At 44.4% G+C, this 18,354-nt stretch overlaps 1 protein-coding gene across 2 annotated transcripts in view; it reads right to left on the bottom strand.

The window, feature by feature from the left end:
* Window positions 1-12,835: 12,835 nt before the first annotated feature.
* Window positions 12,836-18,354, bottom strand: part of UBQLN4 (ubiquilin 4) — a 24,607-nt gene continuing 19,088 nt past the window's right edge. For both annotated transcript variants that reach the window (XM_073567126.1, XM_073567124.1), the window contains exons 8-11: window positions 14,760-14,843; window positions 14,555-14,670; window positions 14,313-14,475; window positions 12,836-13,448 (exon numbers count right to left, since the gene is read on the bottom strand). In XM_073567126.1, coding sequence (XP_073423227.1) covers window positions 13,296-13,448; window positions 14,313-14,475; window positions 14,555-14,670; window positions 14,760-14,843 — 516 coding nt within the window. In that variant the 3' untranslated portion in view covers window positions 12,836-13,295. The remainder of the gene's footprint in view (window positions 13,449-14,312; window positions 14,476-14,554; window positions 14,671-14,759; window positions 14,844-18,354) is intronic.

Genomic DNA, 18,354 nt, shown 5'->3' with positions numbered 1-18,354 from the left:
TCTTCCATACTGCTTCTAGTGTGCATTTTATATTACACAGGGCTGGATTCTCAGCTACAATGCAAAGCCATAACTTCCTTAATGCTGCTACTTCTTATGTGTTTTATCTTATCCAAGGCTAGATTCTCAGCTACAATTTTCAGTGACGATATGCTGCAACTTTCTAGTGTGTGTTTTATATTACCCATGGCTGTATTCTCAGTTACAGTGATGATATCCTCTATGCTGCTGCTTTTAGTATTTGTTTTATCTTACACAAAGTTGGATTCTCAGGTACAATGCTCAGTGTGTAATGTCACCTGTCCCTCTGATGCCTTTTCTGAACATGAGCTTCATAGAGTGAGAGAGCAGGAATCCCATCATTTGTGAGTTTGTAGTGTATGGATCAAATGGAAAAAATGCACGCAAGCCATCATTGATATGCTATCATAAATGTTTTTTACCGTATGCAATTTCTTTTAGTTTCAATTTCATATATTACAATATACAGATGACTTTTTTTTTTAATCTTTGGCAATTGTAATTTTTTTTTGTAGCACAAATGCCTCCAGTATAAGTTCCAGACTCTAAGACATGTAGGCACAGGAGCAGCCAGGTCCAGATGCACTGACTTAGGCTATGTTTTGGGGAAACACACCCTTTCTCAAGCAAAAAATTACCTTTTCAAAAAAAATTTGGTTTAAACATGCTGTGAATGGGTGACATAACATTAGCTAGCTCAGAGACGACTGAAGATTAGAGACAGACACCACAGGAAGAGAAACCTAGTAAAATATGCAAGATACAATTCATACAATTGTCAGAAATATTTTTTTTTTCTCATCTACACTCACAACTGCTGGTTCTGGAAAGCCTTGGAAAATATATTCCCAATTCTGTGCTACATATGCATTTTTTGGACAATTTTATTAGAAATGCAATTGCAGCAATATATCAGCCCAATGCAGAAATCAGCCAACCACACATGGCTCCTAACTCCTTTCCTGTAACATTGCCCTCTCCTGTCCCTTTAAATCCATGTCTTTATAATATTTTACCCTGGATTTATCCGATTCCCTTCTTATGGAAATTATTTTCTGGTTTAAGGCACCAAATCATGTAAATGGAGCGGCTGCCCATGACGTCTTCTCATCTACATGCCACGTAACTGCGAATTAATCGGGATGGTATTGCCAAGTATTTATGTGTAAGTCCATCTCACTGCTAATGACTTTGATATTAATATAGCTAACTGCTAATTAGTAACACATTTTCCAATTGCTAATGAACGCTTTGTTAACGGAGCTATGACTCAACCGTCCCTACGAGTGACTGTATATCGCACAGACATAGGGGATAGCGCCAGTTTCCTTCGTCCCTGCAGCACGTGAAAAATGAGAAATTAGGGAGTGCAAACAGCAAATGTTATTAGGATAGATGAGTAAAATAATAGAATTAGTAATGAGAGGATATAATAATATACATCATGAAAAATGATAACACAACCCAGGTTCCATTGATCTTTATGGTGCCACATTTCACCTTTTGAAAAAAAAAAACAAAAAAACAACAGAAGTCGGCATAGCACCAGTGTATCCCATGGCTGCCAACAGCCAAAGCATCATGTCTCACCCATCTCTGAGGAGCTGCAGGACCAGACACAGCCTAAGGATAAGTGTGGCGCTGTTTCTCGCGTAAACAAGCCAAGTTTTTCTAATCCTCCTTTTTACATTTTTATTTTAACGGCACAAGTTCTGCTACCTTAAATGAAATGTATTGGTCCCGTGACTACTGCCCTTTGGCCATGTGCACACGATGTATTTTTCCTGCAGATCCGCAGTGGATTTTACCGCGCAGAAACGCTGCAGAAACGCTGCAGATCCGCAAAGTGATTTACAGTGCAATGTAAATCAATGCAAAAAATAAACCGCTGTGCAGACGCTGCTGTTTTTTCCGCGTGGTTTTTGTGCGGTACAAAAAATGCAGCATGTCACTTCTTTTGTGCGGTTTTCCACCTGCTCCATTCTCCAAATCCACAGGGAGAAAACCGCAGTGGAAAACCGCACAAAAAACGCTGGAAAACCGCACAAAAACAGGAAGAAATCCGCAGGAAAAATGCAGGTCATTTGACCTGCGGATTTCTTCAAATCTGCACGGAAAAATCCGCAAGAGGAAAATCTACGTGTGCACTCAGCCTTAAGCTGAAGATATGGCCACATTTTGGCTTTCATCGCCTGCTCTCCTTTTAATTAGGGGGTCAGTATGGATTTTGATTTGTACTTTATGGAGTTAAAGCAGCCACAGTGGTGTATTATTACAGAGATCAAGGTAAAAGGTGCAATTAACAAGATGGAGGGTGGCATCGACTGGGCACGGAAAGATCCGCCGGCGCTGGGCACCATCAGTTAAGGCTTTTGAAATTTGGACACAATTCATCCCCCCCTTTGAGAATGTAATAACAGGGACAAGACTGGGAAGGATGAAATGCATATATTCCGTAAGAGGGCTGGAGAGGGACACACATTAAAAGGCCTAGAACAAAAAGATGGCAGATCATTTGGGAACCTTTGTGTGAGGCACAACAAAGGCTTAGGGATGGCAGTCGTCTGCCTCTCATGTCTCCGGGCACCGCTGTTCCAATCTGTCTCTTTTAGGATGGAGCTGGGAAAATTTCCTGCACAGCTTTAAAATAAATAAATAAATAAAAACGTCAGACTTGAAAAAGTGAGGGTCTCTCGGCCCCAGCCTGATTATCCTGGTATTTGAAGGCCCTCTTGGTCGAGCAGATGATGGAGGCGGGGGGAATTGGAGAAAGTAGAGGGAAAACTCTGAAGATGGACGTCTGAGTGAGCAGACTTTAGAAGAACAAGACTTTTATTTAAAAAAGGGCCTGAGTGTTAGGACTTCCAAGACTCTTGACTGTGAAAGAAAGGGACATGTGGTGCCGAAAGTTGCTTTTTTTTCCTTTTTTTTTAAAAAAAAACAAAAGCCACTGCCTTTAATTCTTCCCACACAGGTTAACATGTTTATGGCCCCAAAGCAGTACAGTACAATGTCCCACAAGGCCCTTCAAACAGCATGATGCTCCAATGAAGTCCCCACAGAGCCCCCCCCTACACACACAATGAAGTCCCCACAGAGCCCCCCCCCACACACACAATGAAGTCCCCACAGAGCCCCCCCTACACACACACACAATGAAGTCCCCACAGAGCCCCCCTACATACACACACAATGAAGTCCCCACAGAGCCCCCCCTACACACACACAATGAAGTCCCCACAGAGCCCCCCCTACACACACACAATGAAGTCCCCACAGAGCCCCCCCTACACACACACAATGAAGTCCCCACAGAGCCCCCCCTACACACACACAATGAAGTCCCCACAGAGCCCCCCCTACACACACACAATGAAGTCCCCACAGAGCCCCCCCTACACACACACAATGAAGTCCCCACAGAGCCCCCCCTACACACACACAATGAAGTCCCCACAGAGCCCCCCCTACACACACACAATGAAGTCCCCACAGAGCCCCCCCCTACACACACAATGAAGTCCCCACAGAGCCCCCCCTCCACACACCCACACAATGAAGTCCCCACAGAGCCCTCCCTACACACACACACAATGAAGTCCCCACAGAGCCCTCCCTACACACACACACACAATGAAGTCCCCACAGAGCCCCCCCTACACACACACACACAATGAAGTCCCCACAGAGCCCCCCCTACACACACACACAATGAAGTCCCCACAGAGCCCCCCTACATACACAATGAAGTCCCCACAGAGCCCCCCCTCCACACACAATGAAGTCCCCACAGAGCCCTCCCTACACACACACAATGAAGTCCCCACAGAGCCCTCCCTACACACACACACACACACAATGAAGTCCCCACAGAGCCCCCCCTACACACACACACAATGAAGTCCCCACAGAGCCCCCCTACATACACAATGAAGTCCCCACAGAGCCCCCCTACACACACACACAATGAAGTCCCCACAGAGCCCTCCCTACACACACACAATGAAGTCCCCACAGAGCCCCCCTACACACACAATGAAGTCCCCACAGAGCCCCCCTACACACACACAATGAAGTCTCCACAGTGCCCCACCACACAAATGGCATCTCGCAGTGCCCCCCCCGACACGCACACAATGAAGTCCCCACAGAGCCCCCCCTACATACACACACAATGAAGTCCCCACAGAGCCCCCCCTACATACACACACAATGAAGTCCCCACAGAGCCCCCCCTACATACACACACAATGAAGTCCCCACAGAGCCCCCCCTACATACACACACAATGAAGTCCCCACAGAGCCCCCCCTACATACACACACAATGAAGTCCCCACAGAGCCCCCCCTACATACACACACAATGAAGTCCCCACAGAGCCCCCCCTACATACACACACAATGAAGTCCCCACAGAGCCCCCCCTACACACACACACAATGAAGTCCCCACAGAGCCCCCCCTACACACACACAATGAGGTCCCCACAGTGCCCCACCACACAAATGGCATCTCGCAGTGCCCCCCCCCACACACACACAATGGAGTCCCCACAAAGCCCCTCAAGACACACACACAATGAAGTCCTCACAGTGCCCCTCCATACAATGATGTCCATGATGTCCCCAGAGCCCCTCCACAATGAAGTCCCCAGAGAGCCCACTCAAGACACACAATGAAGTCCTCACAGTACCCCTCCACACACAATGAAGTTCCCACAGTGTACCTCCGCACACATAATGATGTCCCCAGTGTACCACACACAATGAAGTTCCCACAATGCCCGTACACAGTAGGATGCCCATATTGCAATGCACACAGTATGATATTTCTACAGTGCCCCAATGGAGTATGACACCACAAAAATGCCCATCCACACATAATTCTCCAAAGATGTCATTACATTGCCTCCCACACAATGATGATTCTACAGTGGACACATTATGATGCTCGTACAATGCCACCCACTGTACAGTATAATGCCCGCACACAAGATGATGCCTCCACGGTGCCCCTATATAGTATGGCACCAAAAGGGGGCACCAATCTACTATACCCTCTGGAAGATGATAAAAATCCCCCATTCCCATGAAGAGCAGATCTCTGTGCTGTGATTGGCCAGATGAGCCACGCACGTGTAGTGACATCGAGTGCCCTGCGTCGAGCCTCAGACAGCGAAGGTAATGGGAGGCTTAATGTTCCACCATTAAATTCAACTAACCATGTTCTGAGTGTGTGGAGAACATCATGCAACCAATACAAAAGCAACTAAGTCAGTGTACCTAATTCTATGAGCTGTGTATCTAATCCTATCCTGTGTGATACTGTCTGCTGAGCTGTGTATCTAATCCTATCCTGTGTGATACTTACTGCTGGCCTGTGTATCTAATCCTATCCTGTGTGATACTTACTGCTGGCCTGTGTATCTAATCCTATCCTGTGTGATACTTACTGCTGGCCTGTGTATCTAATCCTATCCTGTGTGATACTTACTGCTGGCCTGTGTATCTAATCCTATCCTGTGTTATACTTACTGCTGGCCTGTGTATCTAATCCTATCCTGTGTTATACTGTGTGCTGAGCCGTGTATCTAATCCTATCCTGTGTGATATTGTGTGCTCAGCCGTGTATCTAATCCTATCCTGTGTGATCCTGACTGCTGAGCCGTGTATCTAATTCTATCCTGTGATACTGACTGCTGAGCCGTGTATATAACCCTATCCTGTGTGATACTGTCTGCTGAGCCGTGTATCTAATCCTATCCTGTGTGATACTGTCTGCTGAGCTGTGTATCTAACCCTATCCTGTGTGATACTGTCTGCTGAGCTGTGTATCTAATCCCATCCTGTGCGATACTGGCTTGTGATTTGTGTATCTAATCCTATCCTGTGTGATACTGACTGTTGGCCTGTGTATCTAATCCTATCCTGTGTGATACTGACTGCTGAGCCGTGTATATAATCCTATCCTGTGTGATACTGACTGCTGAGCCGTGTATCTAATCCTCTCCTGTGTGATACTGTCTGCTCAGCTGTGTATGTAATCCTATCCTGTGTGATACTGTCTGCTGAGCCGTGTATGTAATCCTATCCTGTGTGATACTGCCTGCTGAGCCGTGTATCTAATCCTATCCTGTGTGATACTGTCTGCTCAGCTATGTAATCCTATTCTGTGTGATACTGTGTGCTGAGCTGTGTATGTAATCCTATCCTGTGTGATACTGACTGCTGAGCTGTGTATCTAATCCTATCCTGTGTGATACTGTCTGCTCAGCTGTGTATGTAATCCTATTCTGTGTGATACTGTGTGCTGAGCTGTGTATGTAATCCTATCCTGTGTGATACTGTGTGCTGAGCTGTGTATGTAATCCTATCCTGTGTGATACTGTCTGCTGAGCTGTGTATCTAATCCTATCCTGTGATACTGCCTGCTGAGCCGTGTATCTAATCCTATCCTGTGTGATACTGTCTGCTCAGCTGTGTATGTAATCCTATTCTGTGTGATACTGTGTGCTGAGCTGTGTATGTAATCCTATCCTGTGTGATACTGACTGCTGAGCTGTGTATCTAATCCTATCCTGTGTGATACTGACTGCTGAGCTGTGTATCTAATCCTATCCTGTGTGATACTGACTGCTGAGCCGTGTATGTAATCCTATCCTGTGTGATACTGTCTGCTGAGCCGTGTATCTAACCCTATCCTGTGTGATACTGACTGCTGAGCCGTGTATCTAACCCTATCCTGTGTGATACTGCCTGCTGAGCCGTGTATCTAATCCTATCCTGTGTGATACTGCCTGCTCAGCTGTGTATGTAATCCTATTCTGTGTGATACTGTGTGCTGAGCTGTGTATGTAATCCTATCCTGTGTGATACTGTCTGCTGAGCATCTAATCCTATCCTGTGTGATACTGACTGCTGAGCTGTGTATCTAATCCTATCCTGTGTGATACTGACTGCTGAGCTGTGTATCTAATCCTATCCTGTGTGATACTGTCTGCTGAGCTGTGTATCTAATCCTATCCTGTGTGATACTGTCTGCTGAGCTGTGTATCTAATCCTATTCTGTGTGATAGTGACTGCTGAGCCGTGTATCTAATCCTATCATGTGTGATACTGTCTGCTGAGCTGTGTATCTAACCCTATCCTGTGTGATACTAACTGCTGAGCTGTGTATCTAATCCCATCCTGTGCGATACTGGCTTGTGATTTGTGTATCTAATCCTATCCTGTGTGATACTGACTGTTGGCCTGTGTATCTAATCCTATCCTGTGTGATACTGACTGCTGAGCCGTGTATATAATCCTATCCTGTGTGATACTGACTGCTGAGCCGTGTATCTAATCCTCTCCTGTGTGATACTGTCTGCTCAGCTGTGTAATCCTATCCTGTGTGATACTGTCTGCTGAGCCGTGTATGTAATCCTATCCTGTGTGATACTGCCTGCTGAGCCGTGTATCTAATCCGATCCTGTGTGATACTGTCTGCTCAGCTATGTAATCCTATTCTGTGTGATACTGTGTGCTGAGCTGTGTATGTAATCCTATCCTGTGTGATACTGACTGCTGAGCTGTGTATCTAATCCTATCCTGTGTGATACTGCCTGCTGAGCCGTGTATCTAATCCTATCCTGTGTGATACTGTCTGCTCAGCTGTGTATGTAATCCTATTCTGTGTGATACTGTGTGCTGAGCTGTGTATGTAATCCTATCCTGTGTGATACTGTCTGCTGAGCTGTGTATCTAATCCTATCCTGTGTGATACTGCCTGCTGAGCCGTGTATCTAATCCTATCCTGTGTGATACTGTCTGCTCAGCTGTGTATGTAATCCTATACTGTGTGCTGAGCTGTGTATGTAATCCTATCCTGTGTGATACTGACTGCTGAGCTGTGTATCTAATCCTATCCTGTGTGATACTGACTGCTGAGCTGTGTATCTAATCCTATCCTGTGTGATACTGACTGCTGAGCCGTGTATGTAATCCTATCCTGTGTGATACTGTCTGCTGAGCCGTGTATCTAACCCTATCCTGTGTGATACTGACTGCTGAGCCGTGTATCTAACCCTATCCTGTGTGATACTGCCTGCTGAGCCGTGTATCTAATCCTATCCTGTGTGATACTGCCTGCTCAGCTGTGTATGTAATCCTATTCTGTGTGATACTGTGTGCTGAGCTGTGTATGTAATCCTATCCTGTGTGATACTGTCTGCTGAGCATCTAATCCTATCCTGTGTGATACTGACTGCTGAGCTGTGTATCTAATCCTATCCTGTGTGATACTGACTGCTGAGCTGTGTATCTAATCCTATCCTGTGTGATACTGACTGCTGAGCTGTGTATCTAATCCTATCCTGTGTGATACTGTCTGCTGAGCCGTGTATCTAACCCTATCCTGTGTGATACTGACTGCTGAGCCGTGTATCTAACCCTATCCTGTGTGATACTGACTGCTGAGCCGTGTATCTAATCCTATCATGTGTGATACCGTCTGTTGTAGACACAGGACCCGTGTTTAGCAGATTTCCCGTTAGGATACCCGCGCTGATTTGCCCGTGCTGTCACATGCGGACCCTGCGTCCCCCCCCAATAATCCCTATAACAAACAGTTCCTCATTATCCGTGGGATGACAATGGCGGCAATTTTCCTGTCTTTGCCTCATCGTGCAAAATGAAAAGCGGTAAAAGAAAAAAAACAAACAAAAACCATGCACAAAACATAGCGGTAAGGCCGAGGTCGTGAAATTGGGAAAACAACAAGCAGATGATGCGTTCACCGCGCCGATTTTTTTTCGTTGGAAACAAAAGCAGTTGCCTAATTATCACCATTTTCAGCCGACGAACGGGATTTTTTTTTTTGTAATAATGTCATTTATCGGCTCTCTCGCCTATTGTGAGACATAAGTGTCCCCGATCCATTATCTGAACAATAGGAGCTGTGTTTTTGGCTGATAGGAGAAGAATCGGCCATTTTAAAGCTGAAGCTATGGCTCCTAGCAACATAAAGGGACGTGACCGCGCACAGCGCCCCCTCCCTGGCCAATTATGGGGCATAGGTAGGTGATGGGAAGGGATTGAAAATTAAAAATAAAAAACCCATCGGCTTCTCTTTCCTGGTCATTGTTGGACTGAAATCTCCACATTAGACCTGAGATATGGTGGCAGTTTTTTCTTTAATCAGTAGGAATAAAGCTTCATTTAAAAAAAAATGGATTTTAGTCACATTATCTTTTTATGATTTTTAGTTTTTACCGTGTAAATGTATTTAAGATAATTTTTTTTAATTAAAAAAAAGTAAAAATAAAAAAAATGTTACACATGTTGAGAGCGTTACGTTTTGTCACTGAAGCTTTGTGGTGTATATAGTTTCCATACACCCAAGAGATTAAGATTTTTTTTTTTAAAGGCATTAAAGCCCCAAACCACCACCATACCAAGGTATCAAGGAAAGTAAAAAGCTCAGAGTCATGTACTGGCAGGTGGAGCCTCATGCAAGAAATGGAGGGGTTTGTCCATTCATTCTCTGTAGGGCTGAAAGGAATGAATAGAGCGGCAGTCAAGCAGTTACAGTGGGGAAAAAGTATTTAGTCAGCCACCAATTGTGCAAGTTCTCCCACTTAACAAGGAGAGGCCTGTAACTGACATCATAGGTAGACCACAACTATGAGAGTCAAAACGAGAAAACAAATCCAGAAAATCACCTTGTCTGATTTGGCAAGATTTCAAAGACTTAAAACATGGCATATTCAGGGGAGCAGCAGGAATAAAATAGGGGCAAACACTGGCCACTTAGGATCTGGTGACAGGCAAGGAACCCATCTCCTAACTTCAATGGTCAACTCAGGTCCTCCATGATACTTGGAGGGTATATGGATCAGGGGCCATCATATGGGCAGGTACTGTACGGCTGGAGGTCTATGCTTAATAACTACGTTTGTTCTATACATTTTCAGGAAAGCCGCAGCCATGGTCTTTCTTGGTCGGTGTGGAAGACTAGTGATTTTGTTGTTTCTAGCATAAGAGACAAAACAGCAAATCTTAGTCTCCAAACTGCCCCGGAAAAAAAAATCTCCAGATAACACAAGATGGCGGACAAACGCAACGTGAACTCTCCAGACGGCGAAACTTTTGCGTGAGCGTGTGACATTGGGTAACGAACATGAAAGGCCCTTTACACTCGGATCCCCCAACACCAGACGTGTGTGCCGCTATGCTAAGGCAGCCGACAGTCATTTTGAATGCAACGCCAGTTTTAATGAGTTGCTGCCTCATAGTGAAGGCCTCATTTATCACTGTCTCCATTTACTGGGCCCTAGAAATGGCGAGGCGGCCATGTTGACCATACCAGCCAGTTTAGTTTTCATTTTGTACCTGGCGCTAGAAAGAGGAATGATTGGTTGCTATGGACGACAAGGCCACATGTACTCTACAGCCGTCTCAATACTCCTGAGGCCTAGTGACCTGACTAGATTTACTGACAAACTAATGCTATAAACAATAAAATGGCATACATACCATGCAGACGGGTGTGTTAAGAGCCGCCATTAGGGCCACAAATCTCAAATCTTCATTTTTCCAGTCAGGAAATGCAATTGCCTCCTTCATTGGCTCTATGTACTGTATAAAAAAAACTAATAAAAGAAATTCTGCATATTTGTCTCACTTCTTTCTCGTGACTACTATTTTACATGGGTGTGATTATCTATACAAAGAAGGTTATAGCGAGATTAAGAAACTGACACTCTTTAACCCCTTCCTATTGCAGCCAAATTTCTCTTTTTTTTTCTTTTTTTTCTTTTAAGAGTCACAACTTTTTTTTGGGGGGGTCAATATGGCCGTACGAGGATCGTTTTATGGGATGATTTGCAGTTTTGCACAGCCTCGTTCATTTTATCATCTAATACAATGAAAAACAAAAAAATTCCAAGTGGCGTGAAATAGTGAAAATACACATATTTTTATAGCTAAAATTCAGAATTTTGTATATAAAACACAATACATATTTATTTTTATGTTGTTTTAAGTTGACTTTTGTTGAAAATCAAAGGCCTTTAGGGGATATCATTTTGGGGCACGTTTTAATTGCATTTTTTGGGGACATGCAGCCTCCCTAAAACAAAAAAAGGAAAAAACAAAACAAAAAAGAAAAACACGTGTACTCGGCTTGCCTGCCCGTTAGCGCTTTATACTGCGTTACTTTATTGTATAGTGAATTTGACGATCTATGAACAAAAATCCCCGTCCGCATTATTTTAGGTCTATGACAGCTGAGTTTTCCTCCCTCCATAATCCCACCAACTATGAGGATGGCTGCAAGTAGTTTCTCACATTCTACAACAACACTCCTCCTGTCCATTGGCTGGGTGCGGTATTACATTTCAAGGAGAGGGCTAACCATAGTTTTACAAACCTAATATATACATTAATATGTATCCATACATAATGGAAAAATAGAGGTGCAGCACCAGCAAGACCTTATAAACGAGTGCTAAACCAAACCTTAAAGCAGGTCTCAGAAAAGATGAAGGCAGGGCTCCAAAATACACAGTGCTGTGCAAATTAATTGGGACAAAGCTTTTTTTTTTTTTTCTTAAGTAAAATCGTAAGTTGGTTACCAGTCGTGATTCAAACCAGTTTTAACTGCTTTGAACAGGCACTCACACCTGTTCAAAGCAGTTAAAACTGGTTTGAATCACGACTGGTAACCAACTTACGATTTTACTTCAAAAAAAAAAAAAAAAAAAAAAAAAAAAAAAAGCTTTGTCCCAATTAATTTGCACAGCACTGTATGTGGTTTATTGTCCCATCGTGCCAGGGCGACATTTCGTTCCAAAGGTGGCTTGAAAAAGTTCCCCTTTTGGAATGAAACGTCAACACCCTTAACATTTAAAGGGGTATTCCGGGGCCACTCACTTCTACATAGGAAGATGATCCTAGCCAGCTACGTCTCCTTTACCTATGTCTGGGACTGATGATCGATAACAGACCGATGTGGTAGGTTAGGGTCACCAACTGAATTGGAAGTGAGCGGAGTTAGAATACCCCTTTAACAGCTAAGGTGTAAAACCATCAGGACAATCCCTTTGAGGGTGTGTGCACACTGTGCGGATTCTGCTGCGGATCCGCAGCGTTTCAGGCTCTGCAGGTCCGCAGCAGATTTAGGTGCGTTGTACAGTACCATTGTTTTCAATGGTAAACTGGAAAATGCAGTGCACATACTGCAGATTTTTCCGCAGTTTACAATCCGCAGCATGTCAATTCTTTTGTGCAGAAACGCTCCGGTTTCACATCTCATCCATTATGAGGTGTAAAACCGCAGGGCAAAACCGCGGGCAAATCTGCAGATAAACCGTAGGACTTTAGTCGTGCGGATTTATCTGCGGATTTCACTTCTAAATCCGCAGAGCGAAAAAACTCTGTGTGCACATAGCCTAACTAGACTGGTTGGAAGTGTAGCAAACCCTCAGCTGTGACCATAAGGAATTTTCAAAATCTGGAGGTAAGTTTGGATGTTTTCATCCACTCACAGGATGCAGCGATGGAAGATTAAACTTGTTGCAGACTCCGTTTGGACTCCGAAAGGCCCCCTGCATTGGAATGGTGGTCTCCACACTTCGGCAGCCGGCACGGAGTGGCACAACAACTTCTACTATAACGAGGCATATCAGATCCCCATTTTTGGGGAACCAGGTGATGGTAACCATTGCACATAGCCATTACCCATCCTTGATTTTGCCCCAAACCTCCCCTCCTACCTCTTATATCAGGGGTCTGGTCTGAGCCCAACCACCATCACGAGGTCTTGTGCGTAAGATCAGGAAAAATAAAACATTTGGTTTTATTGTTAAAATTAAAATCTAATGAAAATAAGACTCCACATCGTTAGGGGTGATGGAGGGGTTAAACTTTAAAATATATCAGTGGGGTAGGGGCAAAAAAAAAAAAAAATCCTAGGTTGTTGGAGAAGTCGTGGTATTCGCTGAGCAAAGTCACGTGGAGATTAGCGAGTTAAATAATTATGAGCAGTCAGCTATGAGCGAGCTTTGCGTGCTGTGGCGGTCCTGTGTGGAAAATGGAGCCCCGGTGATGGGGGAGATGAGACGTGTACAGCACCACAGAGCGACTCCTATGGGCAGGAGACCGGATCTGTCCAGTGTCAATATAGCATGGAGGCCTCTTCCCATGATGCTCGGCGGTCAGGACTAAGTACTAAAGGGCCCGGATGGTTCTGGTAGGGTTTGCGCGTTTGTGGCTTTTTCCGCTTTCACTCGTTATTAAGAGGGCTGAGAGCCCAACAGTCTTTCAATGGCAGCGTTGATGTCCCCGCCAGTTGCTATCAGTGCCTGTAGGTTGGCTTCGCGATTAATAAAACCCATTGCGTTTAACTGGTCCAGTTGGGACTGAAAGCGAACTTCTGGTGTCTGTCCCTGCAATAGAAATTACAAGTCAGCTCAAAGTATATGGGATTTTCTTATCAAAGACCCTCCTAAAGGACCCCTAAAAGGGTTACTTCCATCTCCATAAATGTGTATTGTAGAAAAACATTTTTGCAGTTTAATGCTTATTAAAATTTTCACCAGTTTTTCAGATATCAGCCCTTTTCTTTGTTTACAGTTTGTTTCCTTGGAGACCGACCACTGCTGCTAAACTACAAAACATGCACAATGCTTACAAGGTGTATTCTATTGCGGTTGTAAGCGCTGTTTAAGTTGATCAGGATCGCTGGAGCGTTGTTACCGACTAATCATGGCTGGCTTCAGTACACTGCTTACAAGTTAGACAGCAGCGGTGGTCGGTCTCCTAGGCAATGAATTGTAAACAAAAGTTTTAATATATCAAAAATGGTGGCACATTTTATTAAGGAGTAAATTGCAAAAATGCTTGTCTCTCCAAGCACTATCCGACAAGATCCATCTTTAAAGAATGGAAAAACCCATTTAACTACTTCTTTCTCTGGTTTACAAGGCACTAGTGCCAAATGCAAGCAGATTATCCTCCTAAATGCAGGGGTGGTCTATCCAGAAGCAAATCAGTCCCTTTCATGCTAGTGGCACTGTCATGGCAGCCCGAAAACTACTGTAGACACTCGTTACTGCTATCTTACTACGATGAGGCGTGGGAAAAAAAAAAAGGCAGGAAGGCGTTAATTCACAAACCAGTATGCCGCTATGACACTTAATAGCCCACAGGAGTGCAAAACAGGCTTTGTGACCGCCACTAGTAGAGACTGTTAAAGGGGTCATTTTATAAAGGGTCTGTCCGCACTTCTCCCCACCCCGCTGCTCTCATACCGGGGCGCTTCCTCCTGCTAGAAGCTGGATCATCTGCTGCATCATCTGTTGCTGCGCACTGCTAGTGCTCCCTGCTGGAGAGGCACTGGCCGGTGTGGGGGGGTTGGGATTATCAGGGACTGTACTTCCGCTGGATGTAGGAGGAATCCCAAAAGTACCGAGACTGGAAGAGAGAACATGTGAGGTTCAGGGGGAGATCATTAAGAAAGGACCCAGCAGGGCACTAGTTAGGAAAATCTTACCCAGAGATCAGGCTGGGGGCTTCCGTCTGGAGAGTTTGCAGCCCCTGCTGTATCTGGAGGAGGGCCTGCATGGCTCGGGGATTGGTCATTACAGAGAGAGATTCAGGATTCTGCATCTATGGGCCACAACAAGGGTATAATGTGAGCACCGGTCACACTGCGCAGTTTACCATCTCAGACAGTGGTAGCATTATGGCACTCTCACCTGCTGTAGGAAGACTGGCAGCTGGAGCCGGAGCTGTTCCTGTAGCTGGGGGTTACCCGAAAAGATTGGAATGTTTCCCATCATCTAGAAAGAAGACACAGAAGGAGGTCGCATCAGTCACTATAGGGTATACAATGGTGGGGACCTGAACTGTGAGACCACTGCTGATCCTAACAGAGCTTTCCCTGCACTCCATGCACTTCTACAGGGAAGAGATGCAGTTTCCTGCTGAGCAGCAGCTACAGAGGAAAGGAATAAAAAAAAAAAAAAAAAAAAAAAAAGAAAAGAAAATAGAGAAACAAAAACCTTTGGTACAATCATTTTAAGGATTGTTAACAGTCCTCCCCGCCCTCCCACCCAGGACAAAACAATGATGCCATTTTCTAGTAGTATTCCACTTTAAATGTCTGAATGTCCAAGGATCAGACACTGATGCAGGGCCGGTTAGAGATAAAATGGGGCCCCAAATGCTCACATATTGCACATCACACCGAAGCATTTTGGTTGTAGTTACATGCGCTGAGTTCAGGACGCTAAATGAGTGCGATCGAAAATATTGAAGTTGTTCAACACTTGTTTCCCGGCCTCTTTCCACCGGCTGAGGATGAAAGATGGGCCCAGAATGATATCTAGTAGATCAATCTGTCCCCATATATGTAATGTTATACCGGGCGATGTGCTGCCGAGAACAAGGACTTTTGTTGCAGCTTAAACAAACCAATCACTGAGGAAGGGAGAGCATTTTGCTCGGTATTTTGGTGATTTCTGATGTTTACACCCATGGACTCCTATCTGTGCTACCTGTATTTATAAGTGAGGATGCTAAACATACACAGTATGTGACACACATATATACACACACACGTGGTCAAAATTTTTGGTGCCCCTCATTTAATGACAGAAAACCCACAATGGTGACATATAACTTGAATCTGACAAAAGTAATAAATCAAAAATCTATGAAAATGAACAAATTAAAGTCAGACATTGTTTTTCAATCATGCTTCCACAGAATTTAAAAACAAATAAAACTCATGAAATAGGCCTGGACAGAAATGATGGTACCTTAAATTAATATTTTGTTGCACAACCTTTTGAGGCAATCACTACAATCAAACGATTCCTGTAACTGTCAATGAGACTTCTGCACCTCTCAACAGGTATTTTGTCCACTCCTCAAGAGCAAACTGCTCCAGTTGGCTAGTGTTTGAAGGTTGCCTTTTCCAAACGGCATGTTTCAGCCCTTTCCAAAGATGCTCAATAGGATTTAGGTCAGGGTTCATAGAAGGCCACTTCAGAATAGTTCAATGTTTTCCTCTTAGCCATTCTTGGGTGTTTTTAGCTGTGTGTTATTAGTCATTATCCTGTAGCAAGACCCATGACCTGAGACTGAGACCAAGCTTTCTGACACTGAGCAGCACATTTCTCTCCAGAATCTTTTGATAGTCTTGAGATTTCATTGTACCCTGCACAGATTGTAGACACCCTGTGCCAGATGCAGCCCCAGAACAGAGTCTCCTCCATGTTTCACAGTAGGGACAGTGTTCTTTTCTGGATATGCTTCATTTTTCCATTTGTGAACATAGAGCTGATGTGCCTTGCCAAAAATTTCCATTTTTGTCTCATCTGTCCATAGGACATTCTCCCAGAAGCTTTGTGGCTAGTCAACATGTAGTTTGGCAAAGTCCAGTCTGGATCTTTTATGATTTTTTTTTTTCAACAATGGTGTCCTCCTTGGTCATCTCCCATGAAGTCCACTTTAGCTCACACAACGACGGATGGTGTGATCTGACACCGATGTTCCTTGAGCTTGAGGTTCACCTTTAATCTGCTTAGAAGTTTTTCTGGGCTCTTTTGTTACCATTCGTATTATCCGTCTCTTTGATTTGTCATCAATTTTCCTCCTGCTTCCACATGTCCAGGGAGGTTGACTGCAGTCCCATGGATCTTAAATTTCTGAATAATATGTCCAACTGTAGTCACAGGAACATCAAACTGCTTGAGATGGTCTTATAACTTTTACCTTTAACATGTTTGTCTATAATTTTCTTTCTGATCTCCTGAGACAACCCTTTCCTTCGCTTCCTCTGGTCCATGTTGACTGTGATACACACCATGTCACCAAACAGCACAGTGATTATCTGTAGCCCTCTATACAGGCCCACTCACTGATTCCAAGATTGTAGACACCTGTGATGCTAAATAGTGGACACACCTTGATTTAACATGTCCCTTTTGTCACATTATTTTCAGGGATACCATCATTTCTGTCCAGGCATATTTCAGGAGTTATTTTTTTTTTTAAATTCTGTGGAAGCATGGTTGAAAAGTAATGTCTGACTCTCATTTGTTCCTTTTCATAGATTTTTGATTTATTATTACTTTTGTCAGATTCAAGTTCTGTGACCATTGTGGATTTTTGTCATTAAATGAGGGGTACCAACAATTTTGACCACGTGTGTATACACACACACGCAGAATATACACAGAGCACATACGTACAGGTACCCATGTGCATACAGATTATATATATATATATATATATATATATATATATATATATATATATAAATAACACTTACATACAGACACATGCATACACAGAACACATGCATGGATGCACATAGGATCCCACACAGCCCTACAAAAAGTAAATGGTGCCACACAGTATGACGGACCCCACACAAACCATCACGTTGTATAATCTCTCGCATAGAGTATAGTGCCCTCCCCATGGTCCTCCTCCATACAGCATAATGCACAGCCCATAGTCGCCCTCCCCAAACAGCATAATGGACAGCCCATAGTCGCCCTCCCCATACAGCGTAATGCACAGCCCATAGTCGCCCTCCCCATACAGCGTAATGGACAGCCCATAGTCGCCCTCCCCATACAGCGTAATGCACAGCCCATAGTCGGCCTCCCCATACAGCGTAATGCACAGCCCATAGTCGGCCTCCCCATACAGCATAATGCACAGCCCATAGTCGCCCTCCCCATACAGCATAATGCACAGCCCATAGTCGCCCTCCCCATACAGCGTAATGCACAGCCCATAGTTGCCCTCCCCATACAGCGTAATGCACAGCCCATAGTTGCCCTCCCCATACAGCATAATGCACAGCCCATAGTCGCCCTCCCCATACAGCATAATGCACAGCCCATAGACGCCTTCCCCATACATCCATACTGTATAATGCACAGTCTGACTCACGGACCCCACAGTGGCCGCTTATCTTACAAAGGCTGGGGGGCCCAGGGCAATTGCCTGGTTTGCCTCCTCCCCTACCCAATGCCAGCCTTGCACTGATGGCATCACTAATCAATGCCTATAAGACACTTATGTACCCCCATTCTTATGGTATTAAAGGCGTTCTTCAGGATATTTAATTAAAAAAAAAAAAAAGCAGTTACGTTATCATAAGAACAGCGCCACCATTGTCTACAATTTGTATGTGATACCGCAGCTCAAGCCTAGTGGAGTGAAAAGAGTTGAAGGGCAAACCCTGTGGATAGCGGTGATGCTGTTATTGGAAGAAAGCAGCCATTATTATTTCTTTTTTTTTTTTAATACTGGAAACCACTTTTAAGAAGA

The sequence above is a fragment of the Dendrobates tinctorius genome, unplaced genomic scaffold (genome assembly GCF_039654945.1).
Source record: "Dendrobates tinctorius isolate UK_male_01 unplaced genomic scaffold, ASM3965494v1 ptg000019l, whole genome shotgun sequence".
Lineage (NCBI taxonomy): Eukaryota > Metazoa > Chordata > Amphibia > Anura > Dendrobatidae > Dendrobates > Dendrobates tinctorius.
The sequence above is the reverse complement of the archived record's forward strand: the minus strand, read 5'-3'. Positions and strand labels throughout refer to the sequence as shown.